A 23,674-nucleotide genomic window follows, 5' to 3' on the forward strand; every position below is an offset into this window, starting at 1 on the left:
AAAAGAGAAATGTGTCTGAAAACAAATTTATTCCAACTTTATGGGTGACCGCGTATGTATTCAGTAACATGTTAAATATTAAAAAATGAGGAAAAAACCCTCCTGAGCAAAATCTTAAAGGTCTGACTTCAGATGTAACTAGTTACTCCCCAACACGTCTGTCATGAAAAGTCTTTATTTCAGGTATCCTTCCACCCAAAGGTGTTTTGCTTATTGCTCGTTCAGTCGGATGTTTGAGCTTCACTGTGAAGCATAATGTAGCCGATGATGGCTCAGAGAAACAGTTCAATGGGCTACTTCTCAAGGACTGCAACCAAAGACGCATTGAAATGTTAGTAATTTGTGCCTGAATAAACTGCTCAAGTAAATCGTGTGCTCCAGTATCTTCTTTGGGTGCAGTCCTTGAGAAGTGGCCCATTGAACTGTTTCTCACAATTTGTCCTATTCTGAGAGCACCGACCTCCACCTGTGGAGAGGCTGAAGCACAACAGACCTTCTGTACTCTACTACATGGCTGTTTTTACATTCATCTGCTGAAAGTGGAAAGTTTATCTGTGTTCACCTTAATAATTTGTGACATCAAAACTTCGAAGCCAGTTTTGGTCCATAATGCTACGTACACAGCCGCGATGTGGAAACTTTAAGGCTCCAGTTTGCAAATACTGAGAAAGTGAATGTAAGAGTCACATCTTTGTGCCTCTGCTTGGGTTTTTTGTCCTGCCTGAACCAACACAGGAATCATGACAGACTTTATGTCCTTTTGCAGTTACTCAAAAAGTTACTCTGTGCGATATTCACTGGTTCTCTCAAATCCAATCGTGCACTGTTGCGTCTAACCTGAAAAATCCCTAATTTGAACAAGTTGTATTACCCAAGAATCCGCCAGTAGGTGGTGCCTTTGTTCGGAAAGGAGGATATAAAGTTAAAATTTACTTAACAGAAAAGAGGCAGCGTGTAATAAGTGTCTGTCAGCAGCACATACAACACCACCCAGTGTATGGCACTTATTAAACAGCGTACTACAATAATTTGTGCTGTCCCATACATTAATTTTTAATGAAAACACGGCTGGTGGCGGAAAAACAAGACAATTAATGACCCATTAACGTTCAATGATCACATGGTCACATACATCATAATCAGGGGAGAAAACTGTTTGTTGGTATGTGAACTGTGATCTGCAGGCAAAATTACATATCTCTGCTTGTTTTGACCATGGCTGCTCTTTAATTGATGGCACATTATTCTAATTGATTCTAATTTAATTGATGGCAAGTGTTCACGTTCTTTTTTCCATTTAGCTTTGAATACATTTGGGATCCTCAGTTCTAATTGGTGCTGGATCTCACTGACTTTGGCTTTATTCTGCATGTGGTCCAAAGTTCCTGTTTTAGTTTATAGTTTTGGTTTTATGTTACATTTATGTGTGGTTGTTTCCAGCAGCAGCAAGCTCGTGAGACAGCAGACAGAAAAAATGAGTCACTAGCTGATGAAGAAAGTGGAACATCCAGAGCTAGCTAGCTTCCCAGAGGAGTTGATGGAGACCAAATCACTCATCTAAGACAAGTCATGACAAGAATGAATATTGGACTTACTTTCAACAGGTGATTATATTCCAAATTAATGCTAATGCTGTTATGTGGCAATTATTTTCTAACATATTACTCATAACTTTTTAAGGCAATAAGCTCATCAGCTTCATGTGGAGTTCTTCTTCTTCTTCTTAGTGGCCGATAAATAAATACATAGAGTAGAATAATGAAAAGGCCAGACAGCTACTGCACTGCATTACAATATGATGCCACATGAAGTGGCTCCAGCATATAGTAACAAAATAATAACCTGATAAACACGATGAACACTTAGAAGTTGTTGGGTATGGGAAGCAAAGGTTGTTGGCTGGTAGGAAAATGAACTGTGACACCTTAAAGAAGAAACTACACGAACAGAAACCTTGTCTGTACACACTGACCTGAGCTATACGCTATAGATGTAACATCACAGTGTTTGAGAAAACAGACAGACCATCATATGAGAGCAGTGTGTCATTAAAACCCAAGAGACTGCAGGGTTTCATTTCATCCAAACACTGCAGCGGGTGATTTCATGCTTTACTTCCCGCTCTGGTCGAAGGTGTGCTAATCAGAGAAATCAGCTGCTGCAGTTATTGCTTGGGATGAAAAGCGGCGTACTCTCGGGTCTAGATGACACATGGTTGAGAGCGAGTGATATAGAGGACATAACGGCCTCGAAAAGCACATAAGAGCAAATAAGCCAACAAAACCTCTCATCTGCAGAGAAGAGGCTGTCTGAAAAAGCAACACAGTGACAATAACAGAAGAGAAAAAGGCTGCATTTCAGCTCCTGTTCTCTGCTTGGTGCAATGATTTCAAGCGCTAAAAACCAGGACAGGAGTAGGTTTACTTTCTCCCTGCAACAAAACAGACCAGAGTAGAGGAGAGGAGAGCCACAGAAACAGGAAAAACTTCCAGGAAAAGCCCACCACCATCCCAGGAAATTACGCCTGGAGCACGGAAATGCAGAAGCCTGTGAAAGCTGCCCTGCAGCGCTGCTCTCCAAATGCCAGCAAATAATGTGCCACCTGTTTAAAGCTACAAATTCGACATCCGCAAGCAGAACACTCTGCATCCGTGCTCCAACTAAAGTCTTTATCCACAGGAAACCACTAGCTTAGTGGAAAAGACTGGCCACCGAGGACGAGCTCCCAGGCCTCACACACTCTTTTCCTTCTTCTTCTCTATCCAAACTTGACAGTGTTTTTCTAAGATCTGCTCTTCGATCACGCGCCAGCCAGCTGTGTGCTAGCCAGTGCACAGCTGGTTGGTTGAGATTTAAGGAATTACCCGCGTCACCTTGCCAGGTGGAGTCTAGCTTGCTTAAGGGGAAGAGAGCCATTACATCTTTATGCCCTTCTTTCTTTTCCCCTCTAAATTTCCCCGTCATTTTAACTTACATCCTCCGTCTCTATTATCTCAGCAAATAGCACTTTGTTTTGTTCTGTTTTGCTCCATCACACACATGAAATAATGTAGTTTTTCCATCCTTCATGCTCCCCCATTCTCCTCTCCTTCATTTTTTCATTTCCTTTCCAAACTCTCTCAAATTCAAATAAGTGTTATTGTGATATGACTGTGACAAATAAACAAACACTAATCCAGCATAGTAGAATATAGAAAAAGTACAGAAGCTACTGTAACCCTCATCCTCTTAATCCTCCTCTCACTCTCACTCACATATACTGTATTTCCCCTCACATCTCTCCCCTTCTTCCCTCGTCTCTACTTTCTTCTCCTCCCTACTGCTCCTTTCCTACTCTCTTCTCAGCAGGATGACTATTGGCAAATCGAGCGAGGCAGGATTAATTGTTATTCAATGTCTATTACTGCCAGTGCTGCTTAGTTCAAGCCAACGCTGTAGGTGAGGAAGAGAGAGAGAGAGAGAAACAGAGGGAGGGAGATGGGGATAAAAAGGGAACGAAATGAGGTGGAGATGCAGTAGAGATGATAGAGAAAGAATCAGAATCAGGGATGGATGAGGGGAGGAGAAGAGATGAGACAGCATAAAGAAGAAAGAGAGAGAGAGAGAGAGAGAGAGAGAGATATGACGAGTACCAATAACAGACTGCACCCTGCTGTCAGCCAGGATGTCCAGACTGTCCATGCCCCTGACATTTCCCCCTTGTCTCAGCACAATCTCAGGCCTCCTGTTGTACATCACCCCCTCCTCCTCCTCCTCACAAACACACACACACACACACACATGCATATAATCCCACAATAGCATGAGGAGAGTTACCCTCCAAGGGCGAGACATCCAAGACCTCCGGAGCCAGATCGGAGCGAGCCGTCATCTGTTTGCCGAACACGTCAAAAGTCACGGTTCTACATGTGATGTGTCCAGAAACACATGTGAAATGCTGGATCTCACCCTCAATGTGAACTCAAGGTCTACTTACAAGCTTCTTTTTAATAGCTTTTGACCATTTGACACAGTCCTCGTCAGCAGATTGAGTTCGGTCGGTGGTTATGGAGCTGAAATAAACATCAAGCTGAACTTTGTGGTAAAGCTGAAAGCTCTGGAAAAAGCAAATAAGTGGATCTTGAGTTAGGATTGTTTTGTTAACTGATCTCTAAAAGACAAAAAAAGAACTGTCTATAATAGATGAATTGTTTGGCCTGTACAAAGGAGCACATGTGATAAGTATATTTTCATGTGTCAGTTTTACTTTCAATTGAAATAAATGAAAACCACATGTGCCTATATTGGCATCTATCACATGTGAAATGATAAACATGTGTCTCACCATATGATCACTTGTCATGAGTTATTAAAAGACATAAATCAACAATGAACTCGGATATAATAAATTCTAAATAAATTAAAAAAACTCTGTAGTGAATATGCTCTGCACATTTTCCCATCCACTTTCAGTGATCTTCAGCAGGTCTGTTGTGTCACCTGGCACTATCTGAAGCAAAATATTCACACTGCTGAGTAATGGCTGCTACCCAGAGAGTGACCCCCTCCCCTCCTCCCCATTGAATGGTCCTCAAGATTAATGTGGATGAAAACCGCACCCAGAGCTACAAGAAAACAGGGAAACAATTGGAAATAGAAAACAAAATTGACTATTTGTGTGGAAGAAGATTGCAGAGCTCATTGCTGAGCTATGTAGCAGCAAAAGAAAATTCTGAAAATCGTGCAGTATCATTACTACCCTTTATATCTCACATTTCATCGTACGTGTTGGTCTATCTCATTAAGTGCAACATAAATGTAACTGCAAAGGCAACTACATGCTGACCAGATTGACCAGTCAACTCTGGCTGGATGCATTACCTTTGGCAGTTCTGGGTGAGAAAAAAACGGATCAGAAAACAACCGAAAGCACAGCCTGAAGCAGGAAGAAATGTTGGCATCATGCAGCCATGCAGCTGCAAGAGGAGAGTCAAACCACACAGACATAAACCGCTGTGTCAACAAAAAATACATCAACAAATATTGAAGAAAATAAACTGAATCCAGTGCTGGAGACACAGAAGAAAGAAGCTTCCTTCTTTTAAGGCCAGCTGTGGAGCAGAGAGGCTCAACGTCAGCAAGCCAAAGGCTGAATACGCTGCATATACAGTCAGTGGCCTCTTTATTAGATACACCTCTGCTTTCTAATGCAATACAATAGGTCATAGTGGTTGATGGTGGTGTATTAAGTGCATTATATTGAATGGTATACATAATATTGTGTCCACTCCATTAACATACATGAGGGGGGCAAAATATTAGGAACACCAGTCAATATAATTCACTACAGTATACCTCCACCACTTAGTACGACCTCGGTAATAAACAAAGTAGAATTATCACCTTTTTGACAATATCAACAAGAAATGTGAATGTGTAAACTTTTTTAAAAAAGCAGAATTTATGGAAGAGCTGTTGTATTGGATTGAATCAGATTGCACAGGTGTACCTAATGAAGTGGCTGTTGACTGTATATATTGGTAGATATTGTATATATATATGAGTAAATGCAGGCTAAATGTACTGCATATTTAATAAAAGATGTCCCATTAGAAATTAGCATGTAGAAAATGTTCCTACATTATTGTTGTTTTTATAGATGTGACAGGCCTACAAAAGAAAAACATGTACTTATTTAAAAAAATAAAGGATAAACCTCTTGAGATGAACCATCTTGTTATAAATATTGATAAGTGTTTTCCTTTTCTTGCAACGAGTGAATTGAGATTGACACCACTTTCTCGCCTGTGTATTGAGTTGTTGAGAGATTGGCTTAGATTATTTTAGCAAGTATGGAGGTGCTAATGAGCTAAAGCACATATTTTCATTATTATATTCACATGTTTGTATTGAACAAAACAAGAAAGACACTATAGTGAACTTTACAGTAGCTATGCATTCATTTTAACTCTATAGGCAAAGACAGGCTAGTTTCCTCCTTTGCTTCCAGTCATTATGCTAAGCTAAGCTAAGCTAATCATCTCCAGCTTTCTTCATTCTTAACACATAAACATGAGAGTGGCATTGATCATCTCACCAACCCGCCAATGTCAAAACTTTTTCATTAGCAGTTTCCTTTCTTATTCAGTAGGCTAGGTGGCCTCCTGAAATATTTATAACAAGATGGTTCTTCTCTAGAGATGTATCCTTGAATTTTGAAATAGCTGTTGGCCAGAGGGTCTCTGATTATATCCGAATTTGTTTAGCAAGTATCTCTGTTTATCTCAGGTGTAAATACTGTAGGCTACTGTGGAAACAACAACATTTTTTCATCATTTCTGACAGTATGTCTTTTTTTTAATCTACTTTATTTTAAAACACAAAGCATGTTGAGGATCTAGAATTTTATCTGGGATACCATCAAAGGTTTTGGTGACATTTGCAGTGCTCCTAATAAAGCATTATGAGTTATGATAAGTATTTTATAAGCCCATTGAGATCAAGTTAGTCAGACAAGACAGTGAGTTCAGTTTTGTATCGTATAACATGATGTTAATGTCACAGTCTGTGCTGCCACAATAGGTCCCACTGTGTGATTGCCTGCCCCGCCCTAATGTGTTGCAGCTATGTCTCATTGTCTTCCCTCTCCTATAGTCTATATTGGCGCTTTTCCACTACACCGTTCCAGCACGACTCGCCTCGACTCGCCTCGGTTCTTTTTGCGTTTCCACTAGGGATAGTACCTGGTACCTGGTCCTTTTTTAGTACCTGCTCTGGTGAGGTTCCAAGCGAGCCAAGCCGGTACTAAAATGTGACGTCGACACACTGCTGGCCGCTGATTGGTAGTTGTCGCTGGAAGCGTCATGAGCCGTCCCACACAAGAATCAAACCCGGCATTTTTAAATACCGGCAGCAGCTTTGTGTGAGACAGAAAGCCTCATACAGCAGCAAGTACACCACTGCCTCAATGTCCTCCATTGTTTATGTTTTTTGTGTCGCGTATAAAACAAAGTCACGGCAGTTTCGCGGAGCCGTGCTATGACGACCCCGCCCACGTTGAATAGGTATTTTTTGTAATGGAAAAGGAACCGTGCCGAGTCGAGGCGAGCCGAGTCGAGGCGAGGCGAGTCGTGCTGAAATTGTGTAGTGGAAAAGCGCCATATGTGTCTTCCTCTCCTTCTGTGCCATATCTTCTTTACCTTCGTGTGAGAGTTCCACCATCTTTGTATTGTGTTTCTAGTGTTTTTCGACTTTTTTTGCTTATGTCTATTACCTACCTTTTGCCTGCTGATTATCTGTGTACCGACCTGGTTCTGATTAAAGACCCTTGAGCTTATTTTTTGCCTGTAGTCTGCTTTGTGGGTCCATAATTAGTTTGTGCTCGATAATTGAAGTCAACTAAAGGTAGTTTATTAAGCATGTAGACTGCAGGTGTGATTGTATTGCCTGAAGCAGGATTGTACTGAAAAACAGCGCATTTTTAAGGGTTGTAGAAGTCTTAAATTCAATATAATTTGCTTTATGACGATGTCAGTATTACAGTATCAATACGTATTTGATTATTATGTTATCGATGCATATCACCATATATCAAAATTTTGGTTAAAGGACATGGGTTTCTTTTTTCTTGTGGTGACTGTTATGGATTGATTGAACTGACTGAGAGAGTGACAGAATAAACAGAAGAAGCGAGTGAAGGAAGATGAAAAGTGAGCAGACATGAAGATGGAGGGGGTGGATAAAAGAAAGAAAGGAGCAACAAAACAGAAAGAAAGAAATCAAGAAACAAGAGACAAAGGTGGGATTGGAGATGCCGAGGGAAAGAGGCAAAAAGACAAAGGGGGGGGCTGGGGGGGGGGACACAGATTGAAAGACAGTAAGATATAGAGAGAAAGGTGAGAGGAGAGAGAGTGAGAGATTGAAAAATAAAGGTATAGAGGAGGCATTGCAGGCACGGCTGCCCAGGTCTGCGGTTTGTTAAATAGCTTTTTGATGGAATTGGTAAAGTAGTGAAGCCTGTGACGCTGTTAGCTGGCACACCACAAGAGAGAGAGTGTGAGTGAGAGAGAGAGAGAGAAAGAAAGTAAGAAAGAAAGAAAGCAGAAAGAGAGCAATGGAGAGGTCGAAAGAAAAGAAAAGAAAAAGAAAGAAAGAAAGAAGCTGGAGTATAGAGGAAAAATCAAGAAATGAAAGTAAAGGAGAAAAAAAGATTAACATGTTGATTTTTTATTTTTACTGTGGAGTAATTCTGCCCTCCAGAGGTGATCAGAGGTATAACAGCTGAATCATAGTGTATATAGCAGCAGGGAGTATGAGGGGGTACTGCAGTGACAAAACTAAGCTGACTAGGTTGTTATAGTCCATGAGCACAAGCGTTGAAATTTGACTAAGCTTTTAAGTACTGCGTACTGCATGTATATTTATCGTCAACTGCTATTTTAAAAGTGAGCATATTGTGGATTAAATGACTTGCCTAAATAACATTTGCAGGTAATTTATGACGTACTGTGATCATACTGTGACTGCTCTGCTCTTCCAGTCATCCACTAATCAGAAGATCAGCGGTTTGATTCCCGGCTCCTCCAGTCCACATGTCGATGTGTCCTTAGGCAAGATACTTAAACCCCAAATTGCTACCGATAGCTGCGCCAACAGTGTCTGAATGTGTGTGAATGTTAGCTCCCTCCTGATGAGCAGGTTGGCACCCTGCATGACAAAACATCAGTGTATGAATATGTGTGTGTGTGTGTGTGTGTGTGTGTGTGTGTGTGTGTGTGTGTGTGTGTGTGTGTGTGTGTGTGTGTGTGTGTGTGTGTGTGTGTGTGTGTGTGTGTGTGTGCGCGTGTGTATGGGTACATGTGACTTGTAGTGTAGCTTTGAGAGGTTGAAGAACTAGAGAAGCACTATATATAAGTACAGTCCATTTACCATTTATACATTTTTCCTCTCTGTAATCTCTGTTTTTATGAACATCCTTTTGCATTTAACTATTGACCTCAGTCCCGAGGCTTTTTAAGTACAGTGAAGGATCATTAAAGTTGCATTTCACTGCTTTACTTTTACTTTTCTGAGAAAGACTTTGAAAATATTATCAGAGCAAAGTTTCATGGAACATTATAACAGATGATTGCACCAGTAGATCCTATATAAAGAATGATAACCGCCTATAATAAACAATATGTTCTGCCAGACCATGTCTTCTGTATCCATCCTATAGCCTTGATTACTTTGTGTGACATAAATGCTACATCCCATATACACTTTCATATTGATACTATGCAAACATACTGTTATGTTAACATAGTAGGAGGTCTGTTATGCAGCTGTATTGTCACAGATATAAATCTATCTAGATGCAATGTAAACATTCACTCTGTTGAGAAATATCTCAATCTCTTTCTTCTTTCATCAGATGAACACAGATACAAATCAATACATGATGTTATCTAAGTTAATATACAATATAACACATTAAAATCTCTATTTTATAAAACTCTTCCATCTGCTGTTCAAAGCTATGTCCATCTCCTCTGGTGTGTCTTTCTTTGTCACACAAGAAAATTACATGTTCAGCAAAAAAACAGTGAACAGCACTGATAGAAAAGCAATCTACAGAAACTGTTTAACACTGTTGAAATGAAATGTGACTTCTGGGAAGTGTTGTGGAAAAATGCTAGAGAATATGTCTGCACAGACCTTAGCAGCCACTGTTGAGTTTTTGAGCATCCAGTATATGTCACAGGGATGTACTAAAGATGGTTAAGCACAATTACTTTACTTTACCCCATAAAATTGCACCTAGAAGTTGTGAAACTAAAATGTACAAAACAATACTGCTATAAATAAACTCTACTTTGACATTCTTTTGCTTGTGGGTCCGAGCAGTATATGCTTTATTAAACAACAAACAAGCTAAGAAGCAGTCACACCAAATGCTGAAAAATCTTGCTGAACTTTTAACTGCTACAGAATAATTTGTTTTGTGCATGAGAAAGTGCCGTAAGAAAGAAAAAAAAAAAAGTTAATCAATATTAATGCAGAAAACTGGAGTAAAAGTTGTCAAATGCCTTACAGGCGAGTGAGTAAAATATTTGACATTTTGTTTCCGAATAGATTTTAAGCTTTGAAAAGGGGAACCTGAATGCAGCTGTAATTAATAGCTTCATACTGGTGCTTACACACATGCACCAACCCAATATTACATTATCACACGCACTCATTTAAAGATTCACACATAAATATATAAGCCTCTGCTTCTTTTTCTGCTCCTACTTTGATTTCACCTTAAATGCTCCTGACAAAATAACACATCACAGCATCAAAACACCATAAAGTGAGTCTATTTGTGTGATTTTTCCCATTCCCCCTTACTTCTCTGTTCTAGATCGATTTGTTTCTTTTGAAGACGGATTGTGAGAAGAAAACAGAACGGCTCAATCCATCATTCTGTCTGCCCGAGGCCCCCGTGCCATAAACAATACATTACTGGTGGTATCTGAAAAGAGCCCGTAGGAGCACCGGCACAGTTCAAAGCTATAACCACAAACAAACAGAATGGAACCACACGACTTATTTCAGATAATTCATACCGCTATCCGCCTCTGTGTGCGTACTCCCTCCGCTTCACACCACTTAGGATCACATTGAAGAGGCATTTAGCGCACGCATTTGTCTGACACTCTTAACGTGGAACAAGGAGAGACTTAGTCAGCATTCATGATTCACTAGGCAGCGCAGCCGAAGAAACAAGCTGCTGTGCCTCGGCTCCATTTACTAGAAGCGACGAGGGGAAGCCTTGCAGAACAAAACAAAAAAAAAAACAGGGCGGATGAAGGGCGGAAGATTAGGGCTTCACAGATTTTAACACAGGTTTTAAGCCAGTGAAAAAGGAATCTTAATCTTTGTAATAAGATGTCTTTATGTGTTTAGGACTCACTAATGCTACATAAATAGTCAATAAGTGGAGTGTGTATCTCTCCCTCTCTGATAGTTGGATACATATAAAACGACAGATGTATTTGTAATCATATGCATCTAGAAACATATCGAATCGCTGCAATACAAAATTGATTTAATACATTATGAATTGATATTTTTTACTTTTTTAATGTCTTTGAAGATTCTCAGTCATCCAGGTAATCCAAAAAACCCTCCATAGATTACCTCCTTGGATACTTTTTTAATAATTAGTGTGACTAAAATAGACAATAAATTAGTTCTTATTTCAAATGCTGAATCTTAAACACTGGGCATTAAATGCTTATTGTGTATTATTTATTCACATACTGCTCATATCCACATTATCCCTTCATAATTAGTCCCTCAAATGATTAATGAATGCCTCATCAGTCACAGGTAAATGTGTGATTAATCCTTAAAGAAGCTTTCAGAGAGCAGAGATACTTTTCTTCTTCAGTTTTTATGTTTGTTTGTTTGTTTTTTGTTTATGGATAATCAAACATTTACAATCACACCCATGTAACATAGCACAGGAGAACATGACGAGTTCAATTAATTATATAAAATGTGAAGAATGCAACAGTAAGTTATGGATGTTTTAATTACATGTGGGTCAAACACTCACAAAAATGTGGATCAGCTGCATACAAATGTTCATAAGAAATTGAAATATTTCCATTTTTGTATATTCTGGGTCATATTAGAGGAAGTTGTCAAATTTAATGCTAGACGAAAACAGTGTTCAGGGTGTTTTTACTGCTCTCAGGTGTCAAAATGGGTCAAATTTGGCCCTGAACAGTATGTAACGGTTAACTATTTTAATAAAAACAGCTTCTGTAATAATTTTGCCTTCAACCGAGAAGAGTTAAGGGTCAGCTGGAAGTAGCATTAGCTGCTCGCCTAATGTTGCCCGCTCCTTTTGGCTGCTTGTTTGATAGTGCCCACATGGCTTTCATGAATTAGTAGCAGGGTCTGTGGTTCACCCGCCATATTTTATGATACCAATACATCAGCAGCGTTGAAAACGCAGGTACCAACAGAATCTGAGTTATATCTCAAACTTTCACTTCATCTTTAGTCTGTTTGTCTATATCACTATCAAGTATCGATTCACCTCATCAATGTATTTAAAGGGTAAAGACCGACGATAATTCTCTTTTTTCCACGAATCCCAAAAGCAGAGACCAAAGCCAAAGGCGCATTAGCTTGCCTGTTGTACTCAACCCTGAGTCTGTTTGTCTGTTTCATCTGAAGACATGAATCTTCACACTTTCATTTATTAAAAAGGATAAATAATTGATCAAAACAGCTGAGTACTGTATATTCTTAGCAAACTTTACTCAAACAGAAGTAAATAGGGCATTCGTTGGGAGATATTTTATGCAGCGTTTTTCGCGTGCTAGTCAGTATTTTTATCTACAGGATGTGTCCCGCCCTACTTTAAGCATGCCACTATCCAGTCTACACTAAAGAAAACAAACTTAGAACCTGCTTTGCCAAAGAACTATAGACTTATATCAAAAATACCATTTCTGTCAAAACTTATAGAGAAGGTTGTAGCCAATCAACTCACTGCTGGATTGGAGAGACACAACATTTATGATAAGTTTCAGTCAGGGTTTCGGAAGCATCAATCTACTGAAACTGCTCCTCTGAGGGTTTCAAATGATATCCTTATGTCTTCCGATGCAGGTGAGTGCTTGGTACTAGTTCTCCTTGCCCTCAGTTCTGTGTTTAACACTGTAGATCACTACGTGATTCAGTGGGCATATCAGGTTAAGCATTAGACTGTGTTCTCATCGTATCTCACAGACAGAAGTTTCACTGTCTCTATTGGCTACTCCGTATCGGATTCATCTGTTTTGCGTTTTGGTGTCCCACAGGGTTCGGTACTGGGGCCTCTGTTATATTTTTGTTATATTTATTGCCATTCGGACAAATTCCATATTCAGCTTCAATTCTCATTCAAACCTAGCAAGACTTTTCAAATATATATAGGCTCCTGGAGTATCTCAATGCCATTAGAGAGTGGACTGCAGAAAATGTCCTATTTCAAATTTCCTAATATCAAAGCCTCAGTTTATGAGAGTTGGTACAGATATCAGGCCCTCATCTTAGTGCACACACATCTTTCCATCGTTTCAGTTGATGATTTGCACCCTTACTACGGTTTAAACAAGCATCAGTTTGCAAGACAAGCCTGACATTTATTCAAATCAAGGTACACTGCACAGTTTTTATTCAACAGTACACTCACTGATTTTGTTACAGCACTCACCAGCAGCCCCTAAATCCCAGTTGTCACCCAAAGTTCACTCTTCGTGTCTTAAAAATTCAACTGTGAGCTGAACTGTGATGGGTTTCAAAACTTCAATATTAACTTTGGAAACTTGGTACTTGAAACTTGGAACTGGGAAATAAGGGGGTTTAGAAGCATTGTTGGGTTTAATACTATACAACATGTTCTTAATGTGACACCCATGGCAATTAATATTATTAGTCATATGTCTATTATTATTATTATTGTTCTTTCTTCCCTCTCTAATCTTCCTTCTTTCTCTCTCAATCCAACCCGTCGAGGCAGATGGCTGCAGATCTAGAACTGTGCTTGAGGTTTCTTCCCATTAAAGTGGAGTTTTTCCTTGCTGCTGTCACCATGTGCTGCTCATGGGGGAACATTGGGTTTCTGTAAATTAAAGAGTACAGTTTAGAACTGCCCTCTGTGAAAAGTGCCCTGAGATAACTTCTGATGTGGCTTCAAACATGACAAACAGAGTTGTGCCTTAGAGTCTTTTAATGAATTTGTGAATTAAATCTTACTTCAGGCAAACGCCCGAGGCTTTCATTACCTGCTGATAAAGTTTGGCATGTAGGTGTTATACATTATCATAATCTCAATTTGATGGATTTAACAGCTCTCATATTGCAGGTGTTAGAGCTTCATCTGCTGTACAAATATCTTATGTGTGCATATGTTATATTAATTTTACTGTGTTTATGCAGTTAAAGTGCAAATGACACACAAAATAGCAAGTTGTGTGCCCAGATTAATGATTGTATGTATAGGCTGCATGTTTCAGTCCTTATTCATAGTTAAATAGAATAGTATGCCTTTATTGTCATTGCATGTTAACATACAAACAACTGACAAACTGTGAATAAGTGTAGAGACTAATTATGAGTCAGAATATGAACAGTATGTCAGGGTTAATACTAATAATGGGCGTTTACCTGTCAGCCAATAGAAAGAATAGAGAAATATCAAAATTGGTCAAAATATAATATAATTACCATTCACTTAAGGACATGATGTCACTTGATTAATAAATATCAGTGGTCGAAAATACAACTTGGGTGCAAGCTAGAAATAAGACATTAATCATTCTGCCACTTACACATATTAATATAACATATAAAGAAATGAGTTGTCTCTCTTTAAAAGGAAAACTGTACCCATTCACTCACATGCACACACATTAAAAGAAACTGTGGGTTGAAGTAAAGTAAGTAAATAACTATAAAAAATATAATATAAAATATAATATATAAAAGTCTGTAGAGGTATTGTTCTTGGGTGCAAATCAGTTCACTAAAGTTTAAAAATTCAACCCAGAGAAACTTTGTATTAATTCTAAAAAACTTTCTAATGCTCAAGAGAATTCAGAAAACAATGCTTTTTAAAAAATGTCTCTTCTCTTTGGACTTCTGCAGTGTTGTCTCAAACACAAAGCCCAGGTCCTGAAACAAATACTTCTGACACTGGGGGAAAAACATACACATAATACCTATTTTTATGAATTTAAAAGGCTGTTCTCACAGAAGCACTGTCTGCTTTTTATTCAGGTGCTGGCTGTTGGAATTACAATGAATGTATACAGGAAGAGTCACATCTTATGTTTCTTTTATTTGTTTGTTTTTCTCCTCTTCTTTTCTTTCTTTTGTGCATTATCAGCACACAGATAACTATTTTTTTTATTATAATACCAGCTATATGAAGTCACCTATATGCTAAATCAATCTGCAACTATACCACCACTTTGAGTCTTTGTTGGTCTCGATCACTAATGTACTGGTTGTCATTTTTGGGAATAATTGCTCCATTAATAAGATTTGAGGACTTCTAGTAGCTTTGATGTCTGCCATGTGGTCGCTGATTAACAGTTGACTCCATGACTTGCATTGAATCAGACTAATATTTCACTAAGTTTAATGTTACTTGAATATGATACCTGCTCTTCTAGCACAATTTAGCTCACATAGTTAATGTTAGCCTAAAGTATGCACCGCTCGCTGTTACTAATAAGATTCAGTTTGAGATAGCGGGGCATGTTTCCAGAGCGTGAAAGGATGGCGGTGACCATATTAGCAGCAACTTTGGGCAATTGGCTCCAATGCAAACCAATGGGAGACGTCATACTTATCATGTAGTTATCAAGTACGTCCTCATTTTAACTCGGTTCCTGCTGCTTTCCACAAAGCAGTAACATCCAAAACTCAATTTACTTAAAGTCCACACACACCCATAATCCATCTAACTGGGCGTTTTTTAATTATCATGCCTGATTAGCCGCTGTGTAGACTGCTCTTTATGGACATCTTCTGTTGAGTCTGTTGCACCCATTAGGGCGGGACAACTTGCATCGTTATCATTCCTATCAGTACATGAATTTTCATGACATCATGCAATCCCCTTCTCCCAACTTCCACCTGACTAGAGGTCTAATTAGCCATGGGAAATTAAAAACACCTGCGTGAGTGTGCAGCGCCTTCAGATAACTTGCAGCATCATTATCGTTATTTAAATCCTAACTAACAAACAACACTACTCTCTGACTAAAACTGAAATCTGAGGAAATGTGCAGCGGACTTACCAACACAACTCCTACTCCCTTCACACTTAGTCACAGCAGCCAACACATAGAATAACTCATATTTACATTAAATTAAAATTAAAAACCTATCATACAATGTCACGAAACATGCAATACTTATTAGAATCATGTCTCTCCGCAGCTTTAACTGAAATCTGTGCTTGAGAAGTAAACCACGCCGTCACTTTCCTCTTCACTTAGCATCGGTGAAAACAGAGGACTCTACAGGTAAAGGCCGAGGGTCAGTGCTTGTCCACGGGCTCATTAACCAGCATCTATCCTCCTCTATTGTAATGAAGGAGGTCCCTGAAGGTGGCAGCGCTGTTACCCTCTAATCCCCGGGATCAAAAGGCAACCGTTTTCACCCTTGCGCACACATACTGATCCCTTGAGGACTTCCTGACCTGGTGAGTTGGCACAGATGGAGGCTATTAGCGGCTAGTGTTTTTAATGGTAAGAAGGGGTTAGTGGAATCAGATGCAGTCAGTGAGTGTCACAATGCTATTCTTTTCATTCCTGCAGACAAACAAAAAAAAAAAGGCTGCGTCTGTCACCGAGACGAAAAAAAATATCCAGCTGCTTTCAATGCCCTAAGCAGAGAAATCTGTTATTTGTTCCTTGTACAAAACACCCACGATGTGTTTACCTCCAACTAACAGGCAGCATGGTTTCCAGAGGCAGAAATAGTTTGCAGTTGGTGTTTGTTTTAAGAAAGGCTTTCATCGCCAAAGTGCAGCAGCTGGCAAGTTTAGACCGTCAAGAAAGAGACAAGAGAGGGCCTCTAGAAATCACAACACAAATACACACACACACACGCTCACACGCAGAGTGTATTCAGTCACTCTTACAGACATACAAATGGCTCCTTGGAAAAAGAAGCACCTCCTTCTTCTTTTCTCTCTCTCTCTCTCTCACACAGATGGATACACACATACACTAAGCAACATGGAGGATGATGTGCAGCCTAGGCAGGATTGCCTCACAGTAAAAAGAGATATCCTTGTATGGCAATTTTATGGTAAAGGACAATTATTACGGCACAAAGGATTAAAAAGAAAAATTGAAATTATAGCATAACAGTTAAAGCATACCTGTTGTTAGAAGTTGCATGTTTGCAGGAAATCTAATGCTGGCCAAATCGCATTTTTCATGCAAAAATGTTGATACTGAACTCAGTGACAATGCAGTACAATGTCTACTCATTGTAACTACTACTAGTGTAAGTTAGGGAAATATCTTTCTCTTGGTTACACAGAAAGAAGACTTGAATCTGGACATGTTTAATAGCATTTAAGTGAAACCACATATTTTCACTACCCTTAACCAAAGTGTTTTTATTGCCTAAACCTAACCACACACAGCACTCAAGAGGTCACTCTCAGTCTCCGATGCCAGTGTCCTGCATTTTGTACACCTGCCATCCAGCCGACCACTTCCCGGTATATAAATGTAGCGTTTTATTCAGTCAAACAAATGTCATACACCGTCTAGGACAGACTAGCTCTAATGTTACTGGCATTAGACAGGGGCAGCTACAGTAACTATCTCAGCCGCTGTGTCATTTGTTTGTTTTTTGAGTGTCACAGTTAATTTCCCGCTGTAGTCTCTTTATGTTTATAAATCAGCCCTTTCACCAGACAGTGATGACAATGTCGAATGATTCTGCAAAACCTCGGATTATGTTCCTTGACGAAACTTCTTTAATTCTTGCTTTCTGCAGTATCTGAGCATAGCAATGATATGATGTAGGTTAGAAAGAATGCTGGTTATGGCAAGGTTAAGGTATGGTTAGTGGTAGTGATCTAAAACACATGGTTATGGTTTGGAAAAGATCATAATTACAGAAGTAAAACTTGCTTCCTATAGGGTGCACTGCTTGCTTAGACTTAGAAATTTAGGGTCCAAATCCAATATGACATAATTTTAATTCCTAGGCTGTAAGAGATACTATACACAGCAGTATGTACTGCACCAGAAACCAGATTACTTTCCACCTCAAGTAATCATCTGTGCTGTCAGTACAGCTGTCATACAGCTCCAGTGTTTGGGTTTAAAATATTGTGTTGGCGTGGGCAAACATACTATAAATACAAACATGTTTTTATTACCAGAAGATAAGAGCTTGCAGCAAAGAAATCAATGTAGCAGCGAAGCTTAGCATAGCAGACTTTAAATCTCTTCAGCAGCCAAGCAATGCAGAAGGTATTTATTAATATCTTAGTTACACATTTGACAAATCTATATTATAGATCATGAGATACGCAGGTTTTTACCCAACATCAACTGAAGCATCAGTTAAAATGGATAAAGAGATTATCTCCAAAATGACAGAAAATTGAATCATTTTATTATCATTGCCTTTGATTTGGTTCCTTAGCTTTAACATATACCTCCTCTTTTTATTATGTGCTCTGATACCTTATTATAATACTGTGTTTTTTAAAATCATGAACACAGACTTACTTCACTGGAGTTCATAATTCACCTTTTAAACTGTACGTGACAACAGAAGTCAAGGTCCACTTTCTAACATTTTCAGTGCTTTCAACCGCTTCTAATGATAAAACTGCAATGATGATGATGATGATGATAAATGACCAAAGCTCCTAAAAAAAAACTAGTAAATGGACGTTTAAATTGAGATTGCTATGTCACGAAAATGTGAGCTGTTTCTGGAGTGATGAATGCTTTCATATAATAGGTGAGCAGGTGTGAATGAACAAGTGGACTGACTGACTGACTGTCGGACCCTGAATGACCACACTCCTTTTTATGTGTGTTTCTTTGTGGCTCACAGCTTCATAGTTTCTACATTTCCTCTACATTTTGAAACAAACTGTCATTGTGTCTGGTGTTTCATTATTTTGACTTTCAGTGACATTTCTTGGCTTTTGGTCCTCGTTAGATGACTTGAAACAGCATCTATTAAAACACACACAAACATTCAGTCCTGAATTTGAAAGATGGTGTATTGACTTCCTTTCAAGTCCTTAATCTTACCTTAGTCATATGTTTTACCCAGTGTTGGGATGTATCTAGTTACATGTAATTTAGTTGTAATGTAATTTAATGTAAAAAGACATGTAACTGTTATTCGTTACAGGGCTTATTTGGAGCACACATGGGCTTAAATGGTGTCACAGTACCAATTAAGCTCCATGCCAGACTTTTGACTTTTTTCATCAAATATCTTTATTTTATATTCCAAAATCTACATGAACTAATGAATACATTTTCAAATGAGAGATAAATGTTGCTTTATAATAAAATTATCTCCTTTATAAATCATGTCAGTATCCATGAAAAACACCTGAACTTACCCCAACAGCTGAAAACATTAGTTAGAAAATTAGAATAGTAATAAAAAAATAAAAAGTTACATTACTTATATGAAGTAATTGAAATAGTTACAATACTTATTAAGTTTTAAATAAGGTAATCAGTAATCTGTAATATTACATTTCCAAATCCCAACCCTGGGTTTGCCTTTACCCTAAACCCAATTTTTAAAAGGTTAATTCACCCACATTATAATCTGTCAATAGTTTTCATGCAGTTATAGAAACTAATTTAAACAAAGGTGTAAAAACTGTTTAGGAAAGTATACGGATTATCTGGAGTAACAGACATCTCAGTTTTTAACTCCTAACATTGTTAGGACAGGATTTTTGTCTCCAGATGGGAAGTGAGTCCTCTCAATGTGACGAATAAATCGACACATACACACATGCTATAAATGAATCCATTACATTACAGCTCTTTGCCTCTCATCACTCATTTTACAATAATAGCATAATTCTGACTAAATTGGTGTATTAATTACAGACATTTCAGATTAGTCGTAATTAGAAAATGTGATTAGCGTTTTTGATCGCAGCTCATGTGATGATTTTTATGAATCAGCCAATTAGGAAGATTTGGGCTGTGACCTGAGAGGATAACACTTTAATATAGACTTTTTTAAATGTTATTTATTCATGATATTGTCTGACTTCTGTGTAAAGACCATTTAATAAACGTTTGCTTTGTGATTCAAGGTTTGTAGCGATTGTCCAGGTTGCTCCTTCCCTTTATTTTCATCCTGCTGTTGTCAGTACAGTCAGTGCAGGTGAAACAATTCATTCATTTCTTTTAGCTTCAGAAGAAGTCATTTATTCTCGTAAAGTGTGAAAAACAACTTCCACCGAATGAAAATTGACTGAGCTCGGTAATCCATTGCACCAAACACCAAGTACTAATTTATTTTTGTCAGAGTTTCTGTTTCATCATTATTCCAATGTGCCGATGTACAGTTGGTTCATATCGGTGTGTGGATTAAGTTACGCTCTGCTTAGTGTCAATCACCTGACACCTACAGAGAGAAATGAAAGGATTATCCTCAGAAACCATACAAACTTTGTCACATCCATGCGCTCATAATAAGCTTAGAGTGAGCAAGAGGCTTTTTTCCCCTTTTTAACATGAGTCTATTCTTCCTAAAACTCTTACTCACATTTTTCATGTTACATTCTTATTTCTTACATGCATTTTTCTGGTTTTAGTTGATTTAGGGTGAAATCCTTGGCTTGTCATTATATTCAGAAGCTAAAATATGCAGTTGTTTTTCCTGAATGATACACCTCTTCACTGGGAGTGATCAAACCAATTAATAATAATGATGTTGAAGAAAGATCAGTCATAGTTTTATAGCTTTATTAAGCTTTTATACCATATCAGTGCAGAAAGCATTATTCCCATTGTAAGAGAAATTGAATTTTTGATTGATTTAAAAATCTCTGACGTTATAACAATATGAAATCTATCTCAGATTTAGACATCTAAATAAACGGAGAGGTGATAAACAAAGACACCAGCAGCCTCTCCTGCAGTTTGGTTTTCGTGAGGATCTTCAGGAAGTGGAGCCGCTGCTGTGCCCTCTTGACTACTTTGGTGGTTTTGGTAGTCCAGGAGAGATCTTCAGCGATGTGCATACCCAGGAAGCTGCAAGCAGGAACTTTTTCCACTCAGTCCACATTGATGTGTAGTGAGTCAGGGTCTGCGCTGTTCTTCTGGAGGTCTATTATGAGTTATTTTGTTTTTGAAGAGTTAAGGACGAGATGTACTCTGAAAACCACACTGTCAGTCTATGAACTTCATCCCTGTAGACTGTCGTGTCCTCTCCTGAGATAAGTCTAACTACAGTTGTATTATCTGTAAACTTGATGATTGCTGTTGGTAGAATGAGTTGGGGCACAGTCATGAGTGTAGATGGTGTAGAGCAGGGGTGTCAAACTCATTTTAGTTCAAGGGCCATAGACAGCCATGTTTGATCTCATGTGGGCTTTATTATATATATTATGACTTTATTATAATAAACCATGTATTCAAAAATCAGATGAACAGCCTGAGATGCCTTTAAATAAAGGATTAAATAAATCGCCCCAAATGTACATAATTGTTTCAGACAGGACTGTCAGTTTGGGGTAACTATGGTAAGAGATACTTATAAAATGTGTCCTTAAAATCTGAATCAAGTTGCAAGTCAATTATCTCAAGTTTGACGTCCACAGGAAGCTCAGAAGACTTGACTGTGAATGGTGAGCAAAAAATAAGCTAGAAAAGTGGTGTGTCTTATTGAAAAATTGGACTTCGTATTCTGCAATTTTCATACTTTGCAAAGATTGGATCCCTTGGCCTGGGGCAGTCGTTGTTGTGGGGTTGCTCTTGTGGGTGTGCATGCTGGGGTTAAGAGTATATGTAGGTGATATGACTGGCCTATGTGTTGTGTTGTTGACCTTAAACTGTTCTTAATGTTTGAATTAACCCTTTCTTGTGTATTTTCCATGGTTTAGAGTAGCACATTTGACATATCATTCAAATTTTAGGAGAAGTGCCTTTAAATTTATATGGGCTGCTTCAGGATAGTTGCTCTGTTGTGAATTTATAGAACTAAGCAGATAGCCTAGAGTTATACTAGCTTTAGCATTTGGGATTAGAAACAGCTGTGATTTTTAACAACAGCTAACATCACATACATAATGATCACATACAGCTTTGTTCTAAACAAGAAAGTCAACCTTAAATTCAATTTTGTGAAGCATGAATGTACAAGTTTTTTACTTAGTTAAGCTTTTGAAATAAAAGTCCTCCAGCACATATGTTATTGTCTAGTAAAGATGTTTTCTCAGACAAAGAATTCAATTCAACGTCTGCAAAGAATATCAATCTCATTACAATTATGTTGAGTAACATGTTTACATTTCCTCCCCCAAATCTATACAACAGCTAATTAAACATTTCATTTTAGTTCTGCAGTTGTAATCTGGATCCTGTAAAGTGGCAATTGGAGTGAACTAATTGTTGCCTTTTGGGAAATGTAAAAATCTAATTGAATGAGTTTAGCGGGGGCTCATTTCACATCTTCAGTTAAAACCAATCTATCCGCACTGCATGAAACTGATTATTTGAGAGAAGCTCTTTTGCTAAGTTGACACGCGCACATTCATCCAGACACACACACACACACAAAATACGACTAGAAGAACTTTATCTGTGCCTGTCTTTCATATTAGGCCATTAGAATGCAGTAAAAACTCAAATTAGTTGAGATGAAGAAACAGACCCACTGGGGTTCAGAGTTGTTATGCACTCATAAGACACCCATAAACACACATATACACACACCCGCACACATACACAATCTCAGAAAGTGTGTTAATAAAGATGTTTAACTGAAATGTAACCAAGTCTTTGCACAGACATGTTTAACGTTCAATTTTCTTTTAAAAACAGCTCTCTGTGTGTCAATATGTGTGTGTGGGTCACAGGTTATGTCGTGCATTTGCGACTGTATCAGTATGCACAGTTTACATTTGTGTGTCTATCTGTGTGTAAGACGAGGAATGAAGGGCGGTGATAGAAAAATGCAAAATAAGAAAGAAAAAACAACTGTCACAGATTCATCTGGCCTTTCGCATCGCTGAGAGACAGAAAGAGCCACAGGAGGTGAGGAGAAGACAGAGGCCATAAAATGTGTTAATTGCTCTTTTTCACTCAGAGTAAAAAAGAGACATGATTATGCGTCACACAGGCATCGAGAGAAAAGTAAAGAGCAAAGAAGTGTCATCAGTGTAATTTCGTGTTGAAATTGCAGAGGACTGGAGGGAAATGAAAAAAAAACTAGTTTGTGCGATCCTTGACATCATCTTGTGAAACTAATATGTTTTTTGTCTTGTGGACCAACGTAGCTATTACACATTGTGCTGTGAGACTGGGGTTGGACAGTCCCGTCAGAGAGCTGCAGCTCAGTGAGGGCCACAGGGGGCAGGTTTCAGTGTTACTGCAGGTGTCTCCATGCATACCTGTGTAACTCTCAGATAATTGCTCCATCTGTAATTGTAGTCTGGTGGCCTGCAGAAGAGAGAAATGTCAGCAGGGCACGATGGCAAATTGCCAGAGCAGCTTCTTCCTGATTGTGTGTGTGGGTTGAGTCGGGATTCTTACTTTTGTGGAGGGTGTTTTCAAGTTTATTTGGTGGTGTGTGTGTGTGTGTGTGTGTGTGTGTGTGTGTGTGTGTGTGTGTGTGTGTGTGTGTGTGTGTGTGTGTGTGTGTGTGTGTGTGTGTGCTGTGTAAGATACAAGTGTGGAGTGGGCTGTTGATCGAGGACAGCTGTCTAAATGGCAACACACTTGTTTTCTTGCATTTTTGCATTGGGATTAGGTTGAATTTTTGGGTTGACCATTTTGGGGAATACCCTGGTTTTAACTGTTTTAAACTAATGTCCTCTATGTGGTGTAGTGCCAGAAAAAGAAACCTCTAGCCTCACTCTGCTAAACAGTTATCCAGCTGTTTTATTTACATGTGGTGTCTTGTTCTTTTCACTGTA

At 38.6% G+C, this 23,674-nt stretch overlaps 1 protein-coding gene across 1 annotated transcript in view; it reads left to right on the forward strand.

Moving 5' to 3' along the window:
- Window positions 1-3,802: 3,802 nt before the first annotated feature.
- The window catches only part of mcm8 (minichromosome maintenance 8 homologous recombination repair factor), a 33,568-nt gene continuing 13,696 nt past the window's right edge, over window positions 3,803-23,674 (forward strand). The window contains exons 1-4 of the mRNA XM_062429996.1: window positions 3,803-3,966; window positions 12,017-12,072; window positions 12,487-12,630; window positions 12,751-12,827. Coding sequence (XP_062285980.1) covers window positions 3,803-3,966; window positions 12,017-12,072; window positions 12,487-12,630; window positions 12,751-12,827 — 441 coding nt within the window. The remainder of the gene's footprint in view (window positions 3,967-12,016; window positions 12,073-12,486; window positions 12,631-12,750; window positions 12,828-23,674) is intronic.

This window comes from Scomber scombrus, chromosome 12 (assembly GCF_963691925.1).
Source record: "Scomber scombrus chromosome 12, fScoSco1.1, whole genome shotgun sequence".
In the NCBI taxonomy this organism is placed as follows: domain Eukaryota; kingdom Metazoa; phylum Chordata; class Actinopteri; order Scombriformes; family Scombridae; genus Scomber; species Scomber scombrus.